Here is a 21,245-nt window from a genome sequence, read left to right as displayed (position 1 = left end):
TGCCTTGCCGCATTGCCACAAAGCCCAGTTGAGTTCGTCTTGCCTCGTAGCCCAGTTGAGTCTTGCCTTGCTGCGTTGTCTCGAAGCCCAGTAGAGTCTTGCCTTGCCTTGCCACTTTGCCATGAGTTACAGATGAACCTAGTCATGTCGCCTTACAACAGAACCCAGGCGAGCCGAGCCTTGTTGCCTCATTGCGATCCACAGATGAATTTTGCCTTGCAGTCTTGCCGTGCCCTCCAGCCAAGGCTGGTTCAGTCGCCCTTCCACCTGTTCCTGCCAGATCCTGTCCTGTCTCTCTGCCACAAACTTCAGTCGAGTCCTGCCTAGCCCTCTGGCTACGAATTCCAATTGAGTCCAGCCCAGCCGCATCTTCATGTTCTCCAGCTAAGCCTGGTGTTACTATCTTGCCAAGCACTCTGCCATTGTCCAGTTGGGCCTGAATTGAACTGAACTATTATTTAAGAGACTATTGCTAATTGTACATAGTTACATTGTAAATAAAGAATGCCTTTTACTTACATGATCATCTCATAGTCTAAACAGAACAACAAGAAGGAACTTTTGCTGCAACATGTTAGGCCTCACACCTTAGGAGCCACCCAAACAGCAATTGTGAAGTTAGATCTCATTGTCTTAACCCATGCCACACAGTCCAGACTTGGCACCATAAAACTTCCACATTTTCCCAAACTGAAGGAATACCTTTGTGGGCATCTGTTTGACTCAAATGAAGAGGTACAAAGAGCTTTCTGGACCTGGCTGAAGAGACAAAGTGTGGAGTTCTTTTGTGATGGCTTTAAGAAGCTTGTCCATCATTAGGAGAATTGTATATCATATGATGGTGATGATATGAAGAAGCAAATATAGATAACAAAAGACCTTGTTGTAAATACAGGTAACAAAAATGCTCATTTCAAGGATTATTTTCCTGTTTTATTTATTAAAATATCCCTATTTAAAGTTAGGAAGATGGAGACATTACTTTCATTCAACCCTTGTATTCCTGAATACTTAGTGCTGGGACAAGCAACTAAGAAAGATGACTGTTCTCACATCTTAACTTTTCAAAGCTATATGATCGCCAACTAGCTAAACTCCAAAACCTCAAACTATGTAACAGTTAAAGAGATGATGTAACACTGTTTAAGGTGCTAAATTAGGATCACAAATACCCAGGTTCAAGTTCACAGTCAGCTATGGAAAAATCACTGAGTGACTTCAGAATATTTATTTTCTCTCAGTCCAGTCCAAATTACAGAGAAGCTCTTAAGAAGATAAAATTGGAGGTGCGAGTACTATATATGCTGCTTTGAACTCTTACAGAAGAGGCAGGATGTAAAGCTAATGAATAAGTAGATAAATAATTAATAGGTGTGAGGACAAATATGAAATTATTCTATCAACTAACCTTTGCTATGACAATATAACATCAGTTTTACAGAAAGCAAGCTATTTAATATGGCATATAAAATGTTATAAATTAATAAATGTATTAAGTGATACAGAATGCAGGAGGGGTTGCAGAGTAATGTTGTATCTGCACCATTAAAAAAAAATACTACGTTAGAAACACCAACTATGGTCTTTTGTTGGTAACAAAACAAATGTCTCCTTCAAAAATTGAAGTTACAATAACAAGTCAGTATTTAATTTTATTTTGGCAAGGGCAATAATGAAATCATACACTGATCCAGAACTTTTGCACAATGCTAGCATTAGGAGCATACTACAGACACTAGATTATGTGAATCATGTAAGTACTGACATGCAAAATTAGCATTTAAAAAAAGGTGACAAAGAAGAAAAATTATGAAACTCAGATAAATGTTCTACTGCATTTTGCATCAGTACCACCTATTAAGTTTCATAATTTTATACTGATAAGGCAAAAGACAGTATCTTGAAAATATGGATAGGACAGTCTCCTTGTACCATACAATATAAAAACAACTTAGTGTAAAAACTAAGACTATGAGTTATTTCTGGTTGTGGTTCACTTGAAGGCAGTCTTGTTTTTACCTGTTAATACAAATCATTTCATATAGAAAGAAAACTGTCACAGTAATAAGAACAGCATACTGTTCAGGTATGTAACATTCAGGTATGCTTAAAAGGGGGAAGAAACCACAAGGCACTTTTAAACTATTTCATATCAGCAAGGTGTCTGTCAAACTTGAAGCAGCAAAACAGTAATTTGAATAAACGAAGTAAATACAAGTCAGAGTTTCTTCTAAACTTCTCATGCCAGTTTTAAACTTAGATTCACCCAGTTCCAAATGTCAATATATTCCCCCCCCCCAAAAAAAAATCTGCAAGCCAGGAATTCCCAAGCATTACTCAATATGCCAAATAGTTTTCTGAACTGAAATACAGGTGTGGTTAGCAGACTGGCCTGAGAATATCTCCAATTGCACGTTTTTACAACTTACTAAGATACTGTATGATAAAACCAGAGAGTAGAAGCCGTTTTCCCTAGCAATTCCAGTCAGTAGGCACCCAGTGGTTACTGAACGATGAGAACAATATGGCCCCTCCTTTCCAGGAGTTGACACAAGATGAAGGAGAAAGGCAGAGCCAGAAAGATTACTCAGCAGCTGGTTAGCCACTGCATTATTCATATGCTGAAAGAAGATGCCACAGCACCAATACAACTACCAAACTACCATAACCAAGGCAAGGGACTAGCAAGCAGTCATGCTGTTCTTAAACATTCTTCACTTGCCTGATTATGAAGGATTAAGCAGCTGTGCAAAGAACGTGTTGTTGTTGCCCCAAAACCTTGTATAGATTGTTGTAGAATTTTAAGAAGAGACAGTGAATGTCAGGAAATAGGGATTGCCAAAACCTGCATTGGCATAAACCATAATTATATTCAAGGTTAGAAAGATAATTTATGAAGAAATAAGAGATTATGGCTAGGTTATACTCTTAACTCCATCATCAGTTTCTAAACTTTAATTTTACTGAGACACCAACCCTGTTTTGCCCTGCCTAGATAGTTACCTATTCAAAAATTATAGTCATTCTTGAAATAAAACAGGATAATGGTAGTCTTGTGAACAAATGGGGCACATACTTGAATGCTATTTACTGTACGCTGGAAAGATTACAAAAAAACATAACGTTGAAAAAATGGGACAATGAACATTTCTATATAAATTCATGTGTGCCATTGAATTTTATATCTAATTTGTTCAGTTGTATTGCCACACAGCCAGTGGTGTACAATTATATTTAGAGTTTCAGGTGTTTGTCCAAAAAAGAGATGAAAATACATCAAAATCCTTTACACTATAACTCTGATATAGATAAAAGATTTTTATGTTAACAATAACAGTGGAAAATTTGTCAGTAAAAGCCAACCAATAGGCCAGAATTCTTACATGATATTGCGGAATTCAAGACTGCTTATAACAATAGGTGTTAAGTTTCTTATATAACTGGATTGTTGCATAACTCAATATTTACACATAAAATGCCTCTATAAGTTTCTGACAATATTCCTAGGACTTCACAGAAAAGGAATCATCTATCAAAGGTATATTTCAAGAATCCATTTAACTTAATTCTCACAATGCAGTTGGTCTTTGTATACTTTGATTCAGAAAAAAATGTGTTTTTTCTATGCCTCACAACATATTTAATCCTGATGGATACTTAAAGATTACACTGTCCAGAAGTCAGTAAGTTATATAGATATTGGGTATTACTTTCTCTTCTAATGAAAGCAGAGCCCCACATACTGAAAGGTTGGGGTACATCTCTACAATTTCTTGAAGCACAAATCCTACCCTCCTTCAACACCAGAAACATGTACAGACTTCTCAATGAGTGCAAGAATGAAATCTCTATCTATCTTTGGGTATTTACTTCATGGAGTATTTATAAGAGCTTCTGTTCTACGCATTACAAAGGAAAATAATAGCAACCTCCCAACCCCCCATCAATCAATAATATCATATGATTGATGTGAGCTTGCTGATTCGTGTTAAAGTAAGGATCCTATTATGTAACTCTTACACCAAACAAATTATTTTATCTTGGTTCTTCCATGTTCTACTGCCGTAAATCACAAATATTGTTAAAATTGGAATAGTAATTATCTCATGTCGACACGTTATGGATAATTAAGAACTGCTCACTCAAAATCCATACTAATTGTTTTTCACCCATCACCTTGTCTTGTTTTTGTATCCTCTCCAAAAGAAGGATATATGGATTTGTATGTGTATCTGCAGCATGTACTTTGTTACATGACATATATAATTCTTTCTTGGTCATACTAAATTAATTTTGTTGCTTTGCAATAATTATCTCTCCCTTTATGACTGACTTTCTCTTAAGTGGGATGCATTATGGCTGCATTTTTTTCCTGTAAATTATACCATTTAGTTATTTATTTTATTTTCACACTAAAAGATTACTGTATGTAATAAATAATCTAATATATGAGTATAAAAGAATGACAATGATTAACAGATATAACCAAAAGTTTTTAAAAGTTTGTATCATGATTATGTTTCCTCCTTTACCCTTATGCTTGGATCAGTTGACTAAAGCTATTAATGACCCAATTGGATAAATGTGTTTTGCTTGTAGCTTTAATTTACCGCATTGGTAGACTTATACAGATGTTTTCATAGATGTTTTTACATCATTCCATTGGACTGCTTGTCTGTATCAGATTTGCTCTCTTTCATCATTACTGAAACAGATTTTAAAAAATATTATATATTATACTAGCATTAAAGATAGGAAAAGAACATCAAATAATACTAGCAATTTACTGCTATCTCAGCAAATTACCAACAACATTATGTATTATTTCTTCAGTGTTAAAGACCTATCTTTCGTAGAAGAACACAATACTGATACATTGTGTTATCAGTAGATGATAACACAATATATTGTGTAATCATCCATAGGTGATTAATATGGTGTACTGCATACAGACCCATAGCAGCATGCAATGAAACCTCCCTGAGTACTTTCAAATATAATAAAATATTCTACTAATCTCTCTTGCTTGCTTGCTCTGTGTGTTGAAGAATATGTGTTTTTGCAAGGAATATGATGGTGGGAAAAATAATGCACTCTTAAGAATTGGGGAGCTGTCAGACCTGTGCAAATCATTCAGAAGAATGTTTTAATTATGTTACTCTTATGAGCAAAATGATATTCTTCATTGAGTCTTCCCAAAAGTTCACCATACTTTCATTGGTATTGGCAGTTAAAATATACTGCCAATTTGCTTGAGCAATAGTCCTGGGGAGCATCTTTCATGATCAGGGAAAGTCAAAACAGACCTATGGGTGAATGCTAGTTGCCTTAGTGTTTTGTAGCATTCCCCTCAAAATGAAGCAATGATGAGCTTTGGGGCTGAATGCCCATGGTCTAGTTTTATTTTGGTCTGATATTTTACCAATAGCTGTCGCTGGCATCTTCAGAGGCACAGTGAGCTGCTTTGTGGTGTACCTCCGAGCAGCTGACAGACAAAAGCCTACACCAGTATATTCCACTCAGAATGATTTGCACAGACACTCAGGATTCATTTCTGTGCTGGTGCTTTTAAAACTATTAATAAATTAACAATATTCGACCACTAAAGGATTATCTGTGCAACTTTTTAGCTCTGTCTTGTTTCAGAGAATTTTTTTTTTGGGGGGGGGATGACATGATGCCTTCAGGAAGGAAAACCAGTCATCTTCCTGAGTATTGGGAAACACTTTGTCTAGGCAAGCTTCTCCATCATCTAGGGCAATTACCCATTTCTGCTCAATCTGCTATTAAAACAGAGGTGAAAAAATATCAGGTATCTGGCCATCTACTTTTCAATAACCTGATACTATCATATAGAGTATGACAAGGCTGCATATTCTCCCCTTATTTATTCAGCCTATATGCTGAATATACATAAAGGGAAACTGGATTGGAAGATGAGCATGGTTTTAAAATTGGAGAAAGAAACATCAATAACCTATGCTATGCTGATGACACTACCCTGATAGCCAAAGATGTAAAGGATCTGCAAGCCCTAGTACTGAAAGTCAATTAAATATAAAGAAGACAAAACTAATGATAACAGGTAGAATAACCAGCCTTAAAACTGACAATGAAAATATGGAAGTGGTGATAGCTTCTGTCTTTTAGGATCAACAACCAACAGTAAAGGAGCAAGCAGTCAAGAAACATGCCGCAGACTAGCACTTGGCAGGCCTTAGAAATGATATTCAGATGCCATGATATTTTTATACCTACAAAGATCAGAACAGTGCAGGCGATGGTATTCCCTGTGACACTTTCTGGAAGAGAAAGTTGGACTTTGAAGCAACTGGATAGGAAGAGTATTGACACTTTTGAACTTTGATGTTGGAGAAGACACCAAAGCAGCCAAGAAAATAAACCAATGGATCTTTGAACAAATTATCCCAGATTTCTCACTTGAGGCACAAATGACCAGGCTCAAATTATCCTACTTCAGACACATTATACAAAGGCCTAGTTCTCTGGAGAAGGTTCTGATGCTGGGAAAGGTAGAAGGCGAGAGAAGAAGACCAGCAGCAAGGTATATGGACTCACAGTAGCGATGGCTACACTATTGGAGGACCTGAGGACCTGAAGGAACAGGTTAGGGACAGATCGTTACGGAGAAAATCTAACTATGTGGTTGCTGACTTGATGGCATATAATCAATCAAATATAATCTTCTGCTTCCTAAACATATGAGCCTGACTTAAAGCAAATTTTTGTTTAAACCATCATTTTTTAAACTACTCTGTTTTTAAGGTGGTCACTGCACATTGTCTTTCAACATATACCGACATTTTTGTATTGTTTTAATTTAGGAATGTATTGTACTACCTCAGTAAGATACATGCTAGCACTGATTTTACTTAAACTTACAAAATAGAACAAATAAGAACATTATTTTATTCTAGTTCTTCATGCTATGCTAGTACAAATTTAGAAAACATTTGGTGGTTACTGAATTTAAAGCAGGGAATAAGTATTTCCTATATTGACCATTTTATACCATTTTTAAAGAAAATATAGCAGTCTAGTTTATTGCATGTTAAAATGAAAGTTCCCATAATTATTGAAATGACAGGCCTTCTTATTTTTCATATGATGCCTGTTTTTCACAGCCAAGACAGCCCTGTCTTTACATTTAATTCAAGCATAAAATAAGTTACTAAATCCTGTCAGATAACTGACATATTAATTTAACTCAGGGAGTAATAAACAAATAAATATTTGGATTAAACCAGTGTAAAATAGTCAATGAATCGCTTCTATAAAATGGTATGGAATACACTTAATAAAGAACAGCATGCATCATTGTACGTTATTGTAGAAATACTTTAACATAAAGTTTAAAATGTAGAAAAATAATAGGACGTTGTTTTTTTTAAAAAAAGTCATGTAGAAAAAAATACTAAATCTGTAAAATCAAGCTTGTTTATATATCATGCATCATATCATGCACAAATATCCTGTGCATTAAGAAAATATTCATTAAGAAAATATTCATTTTCTTAAGTTCGAGAGACATCAGTTAAAATAAAGAAATGCAAAAATTGAATTGGAAAAAGGAACACTAATTTATAACTGAGGCATTTTATACTTCTTAAAATGCTTTTCTTTAAAAAGACAGACAAAAAAAGAATGATTGACATGAGCACTGATGGTGAGCAGGAGGGGGCCCCTATCCAGGGGGGAAAACACATGCGTAGTAGTGAGGAGTTGAGCAGCCATTCAAAGAGACACAGATCAGACCCGCCTTGACTTTGGGGTTTATCTGTCTGGGTTTTCCCACGCTTCTTCAGTTTGTTAGGATTTTCTGTCTAATGTAGCAGTAAGAAATACTAGAGACTTATTCCTCATCTCAGCGTGGTTCCTGACTGTTAGGACAATGATATTATACATGTACTGCTTCTATAAAACTTTTCTCAGTTATTTGAAAAAAAGTATCATCCTATAAGATAAACTTCTGACACGCAGCAAGACTTACAATCCAATATGCAGCTTTACCTCCCTCTGTTATAAGTGTATTTATGGACATTTGGAGCTGAAGGAATAGTCCACTAAAACCTACAGGTAGTCCTCATTTAGCAACTGCTTCATGCAGCAACCATTCAGACGGTGACAAAAAAGTAACTTTGCAACCAATCCTCTCATTTATGACCTTTGCAGGTCTGTAAAGCAAAGGAAAGCTGAAGTTAAGTTCATAAACACAGGGACGGATTTACTTAGTGACCACTTCATGTAACAACTGCGTTGCCGGTCCAAATTGTGGAGAGGATTGCTTGTATTTACTAACCTTTCTAGGTGGATCTCCCTGTCTAAATACAAATATGAGCCTGAATTGTTTGCTATTATAAGTAAAACACAGCCTGTTTGGTCTAGTGGTTAAGGCTCCAGGCTAGAAACCAGGAGACTGTGAGTTCTAGTCCTGCCTTCGGCATGAAAGCCGGCTGGGTGACTTGTGCCAGTCACTCTCTCTCAGCCCCGCTCACCTCACAGGGTTGTTGTTGTGGGGAAAATAGGAGGAAGAAGGAGTATTAGGTATGCTCATCACCTTGAGTTATTTATAAAAAAAATAATAAAGGCAAGATTTTAAAAAAAGAAATTTGTTTGCTTTATTTTCTATGCCACTTTGTCCAGATTTCAAGTTACATTCGGCAAAGAGTATATTTTGGAAAATTAAATTAAAAATAGCATATTGGTGGATATATTGTTTTTCATAAAAACAGGTATTAGGGGAAGTTGGGCTTTTAAAAGAGTAGCTTGGGGAGGTTAGTGGAATGTAGCCTTAAATTGAAATTTAAAAAATTATTTTCAAAAAATGTTGATATATAGTGATCTAAATAAATGAGTATCATTGTTGTGACATTCTGCTACAATCTATGAACTTATATACCAATTTTATTTTTAATTATACTACAACATAAAATAATTATATTATGAATCCTGCACAACATGACCTCAGCTGGGTCATGAAATCTGTCACATAGCCTCCTCCATATTATTCCAAATGACGAAGAATTTGATTGTAAAAACCTACACATTTATTCTCATCTGATTTGGCATTAGCTTTCTCCTTTTATTACATGGTTTCTTTGTTTCCTTAAAATTTGATGTTGCATAGGCAGAACAAAAAAGGAGTAATGAATTGTATATACTCTGTGTCATTTTCCATTCTTCTCTAAATAAATTAAATACTATCTTTACACAACGATTTGTGTTTTGTGAATAAAACCTTGAAAAGTAAATAAACTCAAACGACAATCACAAAAACATGACAGCAGAATCAGTGATCTATTATGAATATAACCACCTAATTTGATTGCATAATAACAATATACAGAGCACAGGCTTACTCACATATACACAGAGGAAGTCTGACTACATAAAGTAACTACTGCTTCACATAGTACAGCCAATCACAGTCATAAATAAGAATGGTATGAATTGCAGTTAACACAGCCATAAATAAGGCTATTTTTTTCTCTCTGTAGTAAATAGATGTGTGTGTGCTGCAGTTATGTGTAACTGCACACACATGAATAGAAGCAAGTCTCTCCAGTGAGTTCCAAGCTTTCTTAGACATAATTATAGTCATCAATCATTCTCCCTAAAATATTTCCTCTTCCCAGAACTGTAGAGGCCACTATTTCTTTAGCAAACTGTTTTGTACTCAAAACAATAAAGTAAAATAAATAGGTTTCATTCTTTGGGTCTCAATAATGTTCTTTAAATAAAAATCTTGTTTTAAAACAAAGGTGCAAAATGTATTTATAAATCAAATAAGCAGAATTGTTCAGTTTTTGCCACAGACAAGTAGCAAATATTAGAAAATTGAGAAATATAAAATGTAAGATTATTATAATTTTTATGAACTTGGTTCTTGAAGAATAAAGAGAAGTTTTCATAGATAATTAATTGACTGACTGGAAAAATCCTCCATTTCATGTCACTCATAGATGGAAAAATGTGAATAATGTATACATATTCACAGTGGCACTGTTGCTTGAGTTTCCTATGGTCTACATTGGCACTGAGAAGAAAAAGTTGCATTGCTCAGACAAGCAGTAGCAATGCTTCTAAGACTGATCTTTCTTGTCTGCATCTCTTAGAGTCATGTCATATGAAGTAGCTAACATATTTTCTCGTATTCTGGCAGGATACATCTATGGCAGGGTTTCTCAACCAGGGTTCCGTGGAACCCTAGGATTCCATGAAAGGTCACGAGGGGTTCCCTGGGAGATCACAATGTATTAAAAAAATTATTTCCAATTTGGGCAACTTCACATTAAAGAGGTAAGTCTCATTCTTTATTTTTAGTTTAAGAAAACTGTTAGTACATACAACAACTGTTAGGCCTACCCATGAAATGAATGTAATAATTTTGAAACTTCTAACCTATATTTGAGCCTGAATGTGCAGGGGTTCCCTGAGGCCTAAAAGGGTTTATCCAGGGTCAGAAGGTTGAGAAAGGCTGATCTATGGTTTTGCACTAAGTAATGAAACTATATTACCTTACATCTGTTCTTAAATGTATGGGTTTTTCCTCCTAAATACAAACATTAAATCAAGGAGTCAAAATAAATAAAGTAAAATACATCCCAAATTTCCCCTTAACTCCCAGATTTCATAGGTGATAGAGGTATGTGTATAAGGGCTGACTCTCTCTGTTCTAACGAGCTGGTTTCATTTACAAGAAATCTATAAAAGAAAAGTTACCACCACCAGTATAAGGTCCACAAAGTGCCAAGTAAGGCTGTTTCAGAAACAGCAGATTGGAAACAGCAGAGTGAAATCCCACTGCTTTCCAATAATAGAACAGTTTTATATACAGTAAGATAGTGATTCCTACTTTTCCATCACCTATTCAATTTGTCAGTGTTGTCTAACTGCAGAGCGAGAAAAGACTTTCTTCAGCCATCAAGCTAAGCATAATGTTCTGAGTGATTTATAACTCAGCTACCAAATCAGATAGTAAAAGCCATGGTTTGTCTTAACTGTAGTTGAACACTGTGGTTGAAATAAAATACTATACTTGTGGCCAATCCATTGCCTCTGAAGTGTTAATGATTAGAAAGCTGAGCAGATTTGAAACAAATATAAACAAACAGCTCTAAAGAATGGTTTGGATGTACAATGGAAAGCCTAGTGTTCTTACTGTGGTTAGCGCACCATGATGTCTAAATTGAGTGAGGGTTATATAGTAGTCATTAAAGATGCTTTATTAAATTATCAAGCAAATGTGAAGGCACAACTCCCAGAAGAAAAATCGATGTGGCTTCTAAAAAAGGTATGCTTAGTTTCACTAACCTTTCAATTTTTTTTGAGAATTTCAATACATCTCAAAATGAAGACTTGCAAACAGATTGAATAGTTTATTTGGACTGACAACTTTTGACAAAGTTCATCAAAGCCATCAGAGTCCTGAGCAAAGTCATAAGTCACAGAATAAAAGAAGAGGTCCTCATGTGACTCAGTAACTGGTTAAAACAATGAAAGCAGAGAGTAGGAGTAAATGGGAAAATTTGCAAATGGTAGATGTATATAGTAGGCCTGCCAAGGATTTGTATAAGGAGAGTGTATTTAACTTGTTCTCACATGAACCAGAATCATTTTGCTGATTATATTAAATTATTGAGGATTGTCAAAGCAATAAAATATAATGAAAGATGCAAAACAGAGAGAAAAGGAGGAATTACCATAACACATATAGTTCAGCAAAATTAAACTGATATACATGGGACACATACAATTCAGCAGAATTAAACTGATATACATGGGAGTGAAAACCCTTATTCACTGATTGATTGATTGATTGAATGATTGATTCTAAGTAAGGATGTGCAAAATGTTCCATGGACAGAACAGAAAATAATCCATGTATAAAGCAGATTTTTTTGTTCTGCACATAGTGCACAATGCTTACTGTGTGCAAGCCCTTAGTTCCTGTTGATATTGAGATTCAGGATGTTTAGCCATTGAAAATCAACATCAACAGGCACTCTGAAAATCTGGCAATCAATGGGACAAAAGCATGCACAAAATACATATGCACATTTAAATTCAGCAAGTCATCATCAGATAATATCCTTTTTCCCCAATGTGCTGTGTTAATGGATTTCTTTGATTTGATTGGCTGTTTTGTTGTTTTATTCTTCTGCACATTGTAAGTCATTTTTCTTGTACCTTTTCATAGCCAGCCAGGGAAAAAAATGGTAAATCCACAAATGAAGCTTTAAATACTGCAGTTGATGCAGACAGCATGTCCTTAATTGTCTGCAATGTTAGGTTTGGGCCTAAACAACATAACCAATGTATTAATTATAGTGAATCGAGTAACAGGTTGCTTTAAGAAACATTTTAAAATAAATCTCACCTTTTAAATCTAAGAGGAGATTTATTTTTTAAAAAATAAAGTAACTCCTTGCTTGACTGAAATAAAATTAATATTTGTAGTCAGGTTGCCTTCCTGTCTAGGAGTATGTAGGTGACTGAAAGGGTTGTGTCTTGCACTACTAGCTTAAAATCATAGGCCCAGCCTATCTCTCATATTCCTTTCAATTAAAGTACCTATACCCTCAAGACATTTTTTTTAATTGTATAACATTATACAAACACAAAGACCTATACAATTCTATGTTTGGGTGGAGCTGTATGAATATAGCAATTTATATAAACATTGATTTATTCTCTTGAATTTTCCATAGCTGCTGATAGCAAATCAAATGACATAATTTATTACAGGCAAATGTCCAGAAAACAGCAAGATAAATCCTACGAAGTGAATGTGAATATATCTGTCTATCCATCTATCTACATCTCAGTCTACACCAAGTAAATATACGATACGTAGCAAAGAATAAAAATGTAAGGACACAAGGTAAGGAGTACAATAATGGTGAAGTAGAATAACATGCAATACAAATGAATAGATAAAAGTCAAAATCCTCATCAACAAGTAAGGTGAACAGAACAAACAGCAGCACAGAACTGGGCAAGCTGGGATGATATATTTCAGTTCTTATCAGACAGGAGGTACAAGAAATGGAAGTTGTGCTCTCTGCCCAGAAATGTCTTCAGGACAGGGTAGTTGAGAATTATCGCTATAAAGGGAACAACAAAGAGCATACGCCTCAGAGACTCTACTGAGTCATCCCCATGTGGGCATAAGTAGTGGTCCACAGGGGTATCCTTTGGCATCCAAAGAGGACTGATAAGGGCAAGGCTAAGTTGCCCAGGAGAGCAACCAAACTGATCAAGCAATGTTTCTCAAACTTGGCAACTTTAAGATCTGTGGACTTCAACTCCCAGAATTCCCCAGTCACTGGGAGTTAAAGTCTACACATCTTAAAGTTGCTACGTTTGAGAAGCACTGGTCTAAAGCAACTCTGCAATGAATAAACAATGTCCTGGCTTAATACAAGAGGAGAAATGGCCAGTGAAGTGGGACTATGACATAAGTGAATAACATAATGCTGGAGAAATGGAAAGTTTCTCCCTCCCCTCCATAATCATATGATAGTGAGTTATATTATTTTGACAATATATAAATGAAATGAGCAAATGATACCTGATAACACTAAATGTGCACATAATTAAACTGAGAAGTTGTTACCACAACCAACGGATTGCCACTTAGTTGCATTGCTTTAAAGAAGAATTAAACAAATGAATGGAAGATAAGACTATCAATAATTAGTCTTCATCATGACTGTTACCACTTTCAGTGTCAGAAGCAGAACTGTATACATTTCTCAACCAGTTCTTTGTTCTTTGAAATTCTTCCCTTTAATAGCTGAGCTACCTCATTAAAGGGTTAAATTTCATTACCCATTAATAACACAGAGACAAAACATTTTAACACAGTCCATGTACTAAATAGGCTCACTACAACTTGCCACATCTAACAATTATATCGTGAATGACCGTTCTCTATAGATTTCCATTCTTATTACTCCATCTCAACAAAGATTATAACTATATCTATCTCTATCCATCACTGATGGCTTAGCTGTAATAATATATAAAGAAACAATGTATAAGAGTAAAGACTGATTGTGAAATGTATACTCCATTCACAATCGTAATTGTTAATGCAGCTGATTATCTGACCTCTAATCAAGAAGGCCATATAAATATATCCTTAACAAGCCATAATATTATACAATTATATTAAATAGGGCTGTCTAAAATATTTTCTTACTGAACTATCCCAAATCTGAAATAATCTATTTCAAGCTTGAAACAGCTTTTCAAGATGAAATGGTCTATTTCTGCCAATTCTGTAAGTTTTAAAGTCTTTTAAGGATCAAGATAGAACAGTTCCAAGCTCAAAACTCTTCCATGCTGGCCAAAGTGGCTCATTACAACCTAGAACACATCTTTTCTGTTTGAAACTGTGTTTTTCAGCTTCTATGGCTTGCATTCTAAACACACTGCATATTTCTAATATTTAAATTTTAATATTACATTTATCATGGAACAGAGCAGGGCATTATAGCAGACGACAAAAATATGCAGGATCTTTTGTGTGGTAGAATCCCAATTATAAAACTCTCTACTGAAGGAAGTTAGATCTTATTCTTCACAATCACAGTGTTGCAGTGTCACTATTCCTATTTCCCAAAAAGTAGAGGCTAAGCAACAGTATCTTGCTGAAGGACAACAGCTAATGGTCAGATTCTTTCTCCCAACATCAGTTTCTTTTATGTCCCCATGAAGTTGCCTTTATCTTGTCCCCAGCCCATGGATATGACAGAAACATTCTTAGCTGTACAAATGAAAGCAAGTCCCCCCCAGCCCCCCACCATTTATGCTATTCCCCTATTGGCCTTATCTTATCTAAGGGCAGCCTTCCTCATGTATTTCCTTGGAGGAAAATCAGGTGGCTGCAATGACTTGAAACAGAGGCAATAAAACATGATAGGGATTGGCAATGGTGATAGCAAATATCATGCTAGTATAGTTTTAATGGCAACTCAGTAATGGGCAAACGGCACTCTAACTCAACAGTGGGAAAAGGCCCTTAGTTCAGTACTTAATTTAGATGCATCACATGAATTTTCGTTCTTATTTGTTCTGATTATTTTTTACACTAGAGCAAGGGGAAGTTATACTAAATAAATGTGAATAATTGACACATGTTATTAGCTAAATATTAACTATTTACTGACAGGTCACATGTGTGAACATTTTTGCTTAATAAAATAAGCAAATAATTAAAATTAAAATTAATTCCAAAAAAATAAAATTATTCCAAGAATTATGACACAATGTGAAAATGGGCACACTGAAAGAATGGGCTACATGGGAATTGCATATGAGATGTTCCTAGCCAGTAACATTTGGAATGATGTGGCTGCACATATGCCTGGCTGAGGATTGATGGGAAAAAAAGAAATAATAAAACAAAATAAAAAGAACTCATCTAATCTCTTATGCAGATCCTGTCTTATTCTCTGCATAAAGTTTGCCTACTGTAAGCATTACCTAATATCCAATATTCCCAAAATAACCCTCTAGTCTAAAGTTATTCATCTGAACCTTGAAAAAAAAGCATACTTCACAGTAGAATTTTACTGAAATCTCAGGAAGCAGCTGCTGTTACCAATCTCTTTTGCACCAACAATACAAAGCCATGCATAGCACGGCTTTCTCAGACCACCATTTTATCAACAAGCAATTTATCATTTCACGTACCTGAATAGGAAATTTTCTACTTCAATATGCAAAATCACTAAAACACATTTTCCCCTTTGGGGACATTCTAGTTTGATGTTATTTTCCCTGACATTTCACCTGTCAGATTATCATAAATATAAGCCACAAAGAATAATTGTTATATTCTCACTGAATTTTATCATAAAACAACTGAAGCTACAAAATAAACTGGAAGCATAATCTTGGAAGAAGACTGTGAATACTGAATGTACTAAGTAAATCAGTAATCTAATGAAGGCTTCAAGTTGTTTCAAAATTAAATATAACTCTGAATATACTAGGTGGTGGTACTATAAAAAAACAGGCAAATGGTTGCTTGAAAAATTAGTAAATCAAACTGTTTCTCTGTTTTAGACATCCCTTAATGCACATAAGAACATATACAGAAATAAGTTAAATTCATAAGGAACAATTCAACCGATATTAAGCATACTGAAGCCCCACTGAGGAAAATTTAAGCAAACCTTTAACTTATCTATTTAAATTAATGGATCTGCAAAGTACTCAGGTATTACCTGTATATATAAAGCTATCAGTTCTTTTTCCGCACAGCAGAAAGGAACAGATGTTTTATTTATCTGATTTGATTTAAAGTCACTGACCAAAATGACTGGTGACAGAACCTACTTCTTGCCTTTTTGCTGACAGTAGTCTAGGAGGCCAGCCTACCTGCATCAAAATCCAGGCTGGCAGCCACTCAGAATTTGAAAACTTCAGGCCATCAGTAACCCAAATGCTCTGACATAAAGCCACCTGTGCAACTAGCGTCACCCCAATAATGTGCCATCGGCAATGTAGAGATTGATGTATTTGTGTGCAATGAGTTATGCCTCTTTTTAGCTGTTAACAAACGTCCTTCTCTATGTTCTATATGCTCTAAAATATGATGACTTACCTGCTTGACCAGTGGTAACAGTAACAGCTGCAAAAAGCCTCTGGGAACGGCTTAAGTCAGAGACACCATTTAAAGCTTCAACTTCAAAAGTATAGTTAGCGTGAGCTAACAGGTCCATGACGGTGACATAGTTGTCTGCTAATCCAGTTTGCTGGGGCATATATCCAACATTGCTCCCACAGGAAACACATTCACCCTGTTCCCAGCTGCACCTCTTGCACAATACCCTGTAGGTCACGTCATTTCTTCCTCCATTATCAGCAGGAGGGCTCCACTCCAAACTCACAGTAGTTTGGTTAATATTGAAAATAAGGTTCTGTGGTGCAGATGGCGGTCCTTTGTTAAATACAAACACAAAACAGGGGTGGGGGTGGGGGGGTTGGAGATTGAAAGAAAAAATCAGCAGGGAAAATTTAGCTCATGTTTTAATTACCCATGCCAAAGCTTGCCAGGATTTAAACTTTCCATTATACACACTACCAAAAAAATCCTACTTGAATTCAGTTGACAAGAAGCTGTATTTATTTTCCACTGAGAAAACAAAAATAAAAGTCATTTTCTGTGTATTTACTACAGACCTTTTGCAGCTTTTCTTGTCTGCAATTAAAGGGATAAGTTAATGTGCCTCTGAAGGTGACTCTCAGAGAATTCCTCAAATTGATTTTTTGCTCCTTTTGAAACGCATGAATCGGAACAAATATAGGTATTTCTTAATCTGTTGCAATATGATTTACAGATATATTGGGGTACAGCTTTGGTTTAGAGGGACTTGCAAACATTCATTAGTTGAACCACAAATGGGTTACTTTTCTTCCCAGAAAATATTAATTTGATGCTGTGCCACATTAGATATATCATGATGAACACATCTATAAGAGAATCACATTCTCATTCCTTCAGTTATGTGTTTATTCAGCATCTTCTCCGGGTTATGCTGAAAAACACAGCCATTAAATTTATTGGATTGTACATTATGTTTCGTTTTTTTGTTTTACTTTCTCCATTCTGCTATTTTGAAAAATGCATTTGAAAACACTTCTACTCTGTTAGTTTGTGTGCTATAGAGAACTAAAGAGGTGGGGGGAACAATGATTGTGACTGGCTTAGGAACAGCCAATATTCATGAATAACTCACTTGTGCATGCAACATATGGTGGGTCAGTAGGTGCTCTATAATAGCTGTCTTCACAATCACATCGCGAAGATCCTTCCCTGTCTGAAAAACTGTGCATTGGGCAGCGGGAACACTGTAGATCTTGTGAAGATGACTTATAGAATCCACGTCCACAGGCTAAGAGAAAATGAAACAAACAGGTATTATTTTAAGTATGTCTTTGTTTAAAGATACCTTGGTATCAGGCGTATAGAAAACATATGATACGTGCTCTCAATATGCGCATTCAAAACTTTCACATTCTTTTCTGAAACTGGAAATCTATGGTTTTCGAGTCATCACACTGTAAAAATCTGGATGCCCCATGAGATGGCACTAAAATGGTAGGGCGTTTTGCATTACTTTGCTATCATCTCGTGCTCATCCAGACTTTTGCAGCCCAGATCTGTTGCCTTACTGGTTCTAATGCCAGTTCATAAATGGACTACAATTCTTCATAAGCAAACAATATTTTTTCATCAAAAACCTGTTTCCCTATAATACAAAGTAATAATTCCAGTTATTTTTACAGACTTCTTGTAAGGATTTCCAAAGCATTGTACTTGAAGACCTTATGCAATTTTAAAAAGACATTAAATGATTCAGAAATTATTTTATTATTTAGAAATTATTTTCTATTAATCTGAGTATATATAAACTGGTACAACATGAGTTTTGATATCAGCTCTTTGCTATCATATGAACTTAAAATTCAGCAAGCACAAAAATATGCTTTTTTTAAAAAAAGATTGTATTTCTGCCATCATTCTTCTCATATTATCTTTATACCAGTAACAAGAGTATTATCACTTTATATCTAATATCTCCCATAGTTTTTAAAAAATGCATTTTAAAAACATGCATCATAGTTAATGGCTGTTCAATTAGCTGAAAAAAATCAACAATGATAAACAACTGTGCTGGGCAAAATATTTGGAGGGGCATGTTGCAAGGGATCAGTCTTCTGTAGACTTAGCCCGGCTGCTGGGAGGAATCTTCCCCAGTATTCTGAGCATGTATATGCATGCACAAGAGACAATGCCACTGGGATTCTACTTAAGCAACACTTCAGGCAGCAGGTTCAGAGCACCTCTTTGTTCACAGAGAATGAAACAGACAGGTATTATTTTAAATGTGTGTCCCTCACAACAGTTTGAATGGCCAACTAGTCAAAGTAATGGATTCCTACTTAAGCTGAATCGATTAAAACAGGTCATCAGCAAAACAATTATTTTCAAATGAGGAAGAAAGTGCAAGAGAAATGCATTGATGGTTCCAGTCTTCAGCCTGCTGCAGTCTCTATTTCAGCTGACTACATTACATGAAAAAATACCAGATGTTAATAATCAAATGAAAAATTGATATAGGCTAGGATTCTGATGTTTGAGTTCCTAATTGTCAAGTTAAATTATTTTCATTACTGCAGTACTGTACACCAAAACCAATACTTATTGATCCTAAAATTACACATAGATTGTCTGCCCTGTCCTGTCATACATCAATCACATATCCTACCCTTACCCAATTATTTTTCTTCTTATCCGTTCCTAAATCTAAACACTGGATTGAATGGGAATAAATGAGTACACCAGAGTCACAGCCTCAGTGTATAGTGTTATTCTAAAAACAATTCATAAGTTGGATCATTTTATCTATATTTCAGATTTGTAAAGTTTGCTTTCATTCATTAGTTATTTTTGCTCTAATACTTCATACTTGAAGCATATTTGTCTATGGATAAAAAAACTCTTACGCCCGACAATTTTCAGCAAGAGAAGATATTGCTTTACCTTGTCTCCTTTAGTTCTACACAGAAACAATTTAACAGCTTTCTTACCTCTTAATACCTACTACTGTATCAACTACTCAAGATGTTTTCAATGTTCACTCTTTTACATAGCTGCAACAGTAATTTTTTTTGTGGCAGGTTATAAATGCAATAAACAAACAAACAAACAAACGAGATATTCTGTGTTCCTTGAACCTGGACTCTAAGATGCATAAACGTAGATAATATATAATACAGGACCAGTTATATAATTTTGTTTCTAAAATTTTATTATCTCTTCTGATTATTCCAACTTGACCTCTGTTATTTTATTGCTATTTTATAGTATTTTTTAATGTTGTTTTAATGAAAGGTACGATTGTTAATTTGCAGATTTAATAAATAATCATTTTTAGAAGGATAGCTGATAGGACAATTTACCAATGTTATTAATTACACAGTTAATGGTAATGATCACATCACTGAAGAGGGCAGGGCCACAATTTTGTGGAGCTCTGATTTTTTCTCTCTCTCAAATATGCACATACACATACTCTCTCTCACTCACACAGAAGTATATTACCTTTTTTTAAAAAAGATGCCTTACTTTTTAGAAATGCGCTAGAGGACATTTGGCAATGGGGTTAGAAAGGGAAAGTAAGTAGCATCACCCATTTGTCTTCAGGTAAGAGAGTGTTTTGTGGGAAGCAATATTAACCATGGCAAACATTTTGTGATCAGACAGATTACCCCATAGCAGCCATATTGGGGTACATCATGTTTTTAAAATTCCAAATATGCCCAAAGTCTCCCAATAGCTGTCTCTTCCCAATCTAAACTAATCAATGATTTAAATTCAGTTTTTCATTGATCCACATTTCTTCTAAATAATTGTGCCAATCTGACTAAGGAGTATTTATAACCAATGGAGTAATGTCTCTGATAGCACACCAATATATTCAGCACATTGTATGCGCTGAAAGCTAGAATCCTATCAGTGCTGCACTTTGGTTAGACCAACCAGCTTTCCTATGCTCCAAGCTTTCTTTTCTGTGCTGCTGCGACAAAGTGGCTCTCAAGTTCTAAACAGGTCTCTCTCTGTTTAGCTTTCTCAAGATCAGGGAAGTTAACAAATGGCCTGCAAGCCCGTAGGCAGCTCTACCCCCAATTCTGCAGAAGATCCTTTGGTGCAACCAGAATATCTCAGCTTGCTGGAACTGGCCAAGGAGTAAATAGTCAAAAAGTTTTAGCTCTTTTGAAAGACAGCAGGTTCCCCAGGGGTCCCTCTCTGTCTTCTTCTACATTCCTAGAAAAGGGGTGTGAGAGGGATTGGGAGACCTTGATGGTTGATATGGTGCTTTTAAGCAAATTGAGTTCTTTTCTGAAACATCCACTTGGGTGCTCCCCAAGATATCTGCCGCATGCAAGTCAGGGCTTTCTTTTCTATGTTTTCTGAACCTGTTGGCTCCCAGATTGCCAATCACAGTAAAAAGGAAAGATAGAGCATGATGTTCAGAGCTCCAGATTCTGTGATCTTGCCTCAAATGTTCTTGGAGCACCACAGTTTGGTAACTCCTGCAATAAGCCCATTAACTTACATATTAATAGCACAAAAATGTTTGAAACTTGACTTTCCCCTCCTGACTAATCAATGCTGTGGCTGCTCCTTATTTTCTGAAAGATGT

General features: G+C 35.5%; 1 protein-coding gene across 2 annotated transcripts in view; it reads right to left on the bottom strand.

The window, feature by feature from the left end:
• EPHA7 (EPH receptor A7) overlaps positions 1 to 21,245 on the bottom strand; it is a 194,211-nt gene that overhangs the window by 118,076 nt on the left and 54,890 nt on the right. For both annotated transcript variants that reach the window (XM_063312012.1, XM_063312020.1), the window contains exons 4-5: positions 17,775 to 17,930; positions 16,640 to 16,975 (exon numbers count right to left, since the gene is read on the bottom strand). In XM_063312012.1, the coding sequence (XP_063168082.1) occupies positions 16,640 to 16,975; positions 17,775 to 17,930 (492 nt within the window). The remainder of the gene's footprint in view (positions 1 to 16,639; positions 16,976 to 17,774; positions 17,931 to 21,245) is intronic.

The sequence above is a fragment of the Candoia aspera genome, chromosome 1 (genome assembly GCF_035149785.1).
Source record: "Candoia aspera isolate rCanAsp1 chromosome 1, rCanAsp1.hap2, whole genome shotgun sequence".
NCBI lineage: Eukaryota > Metazoa > Chordata > Lepidosauria > Squamata > Boidae > Candoia > Candoia aspera.
The sequence above is the reverse complement of the archived record's forward strand: the minus strand, read 5'-3'. Positions and strand labels throughout refer to the sequence as shown.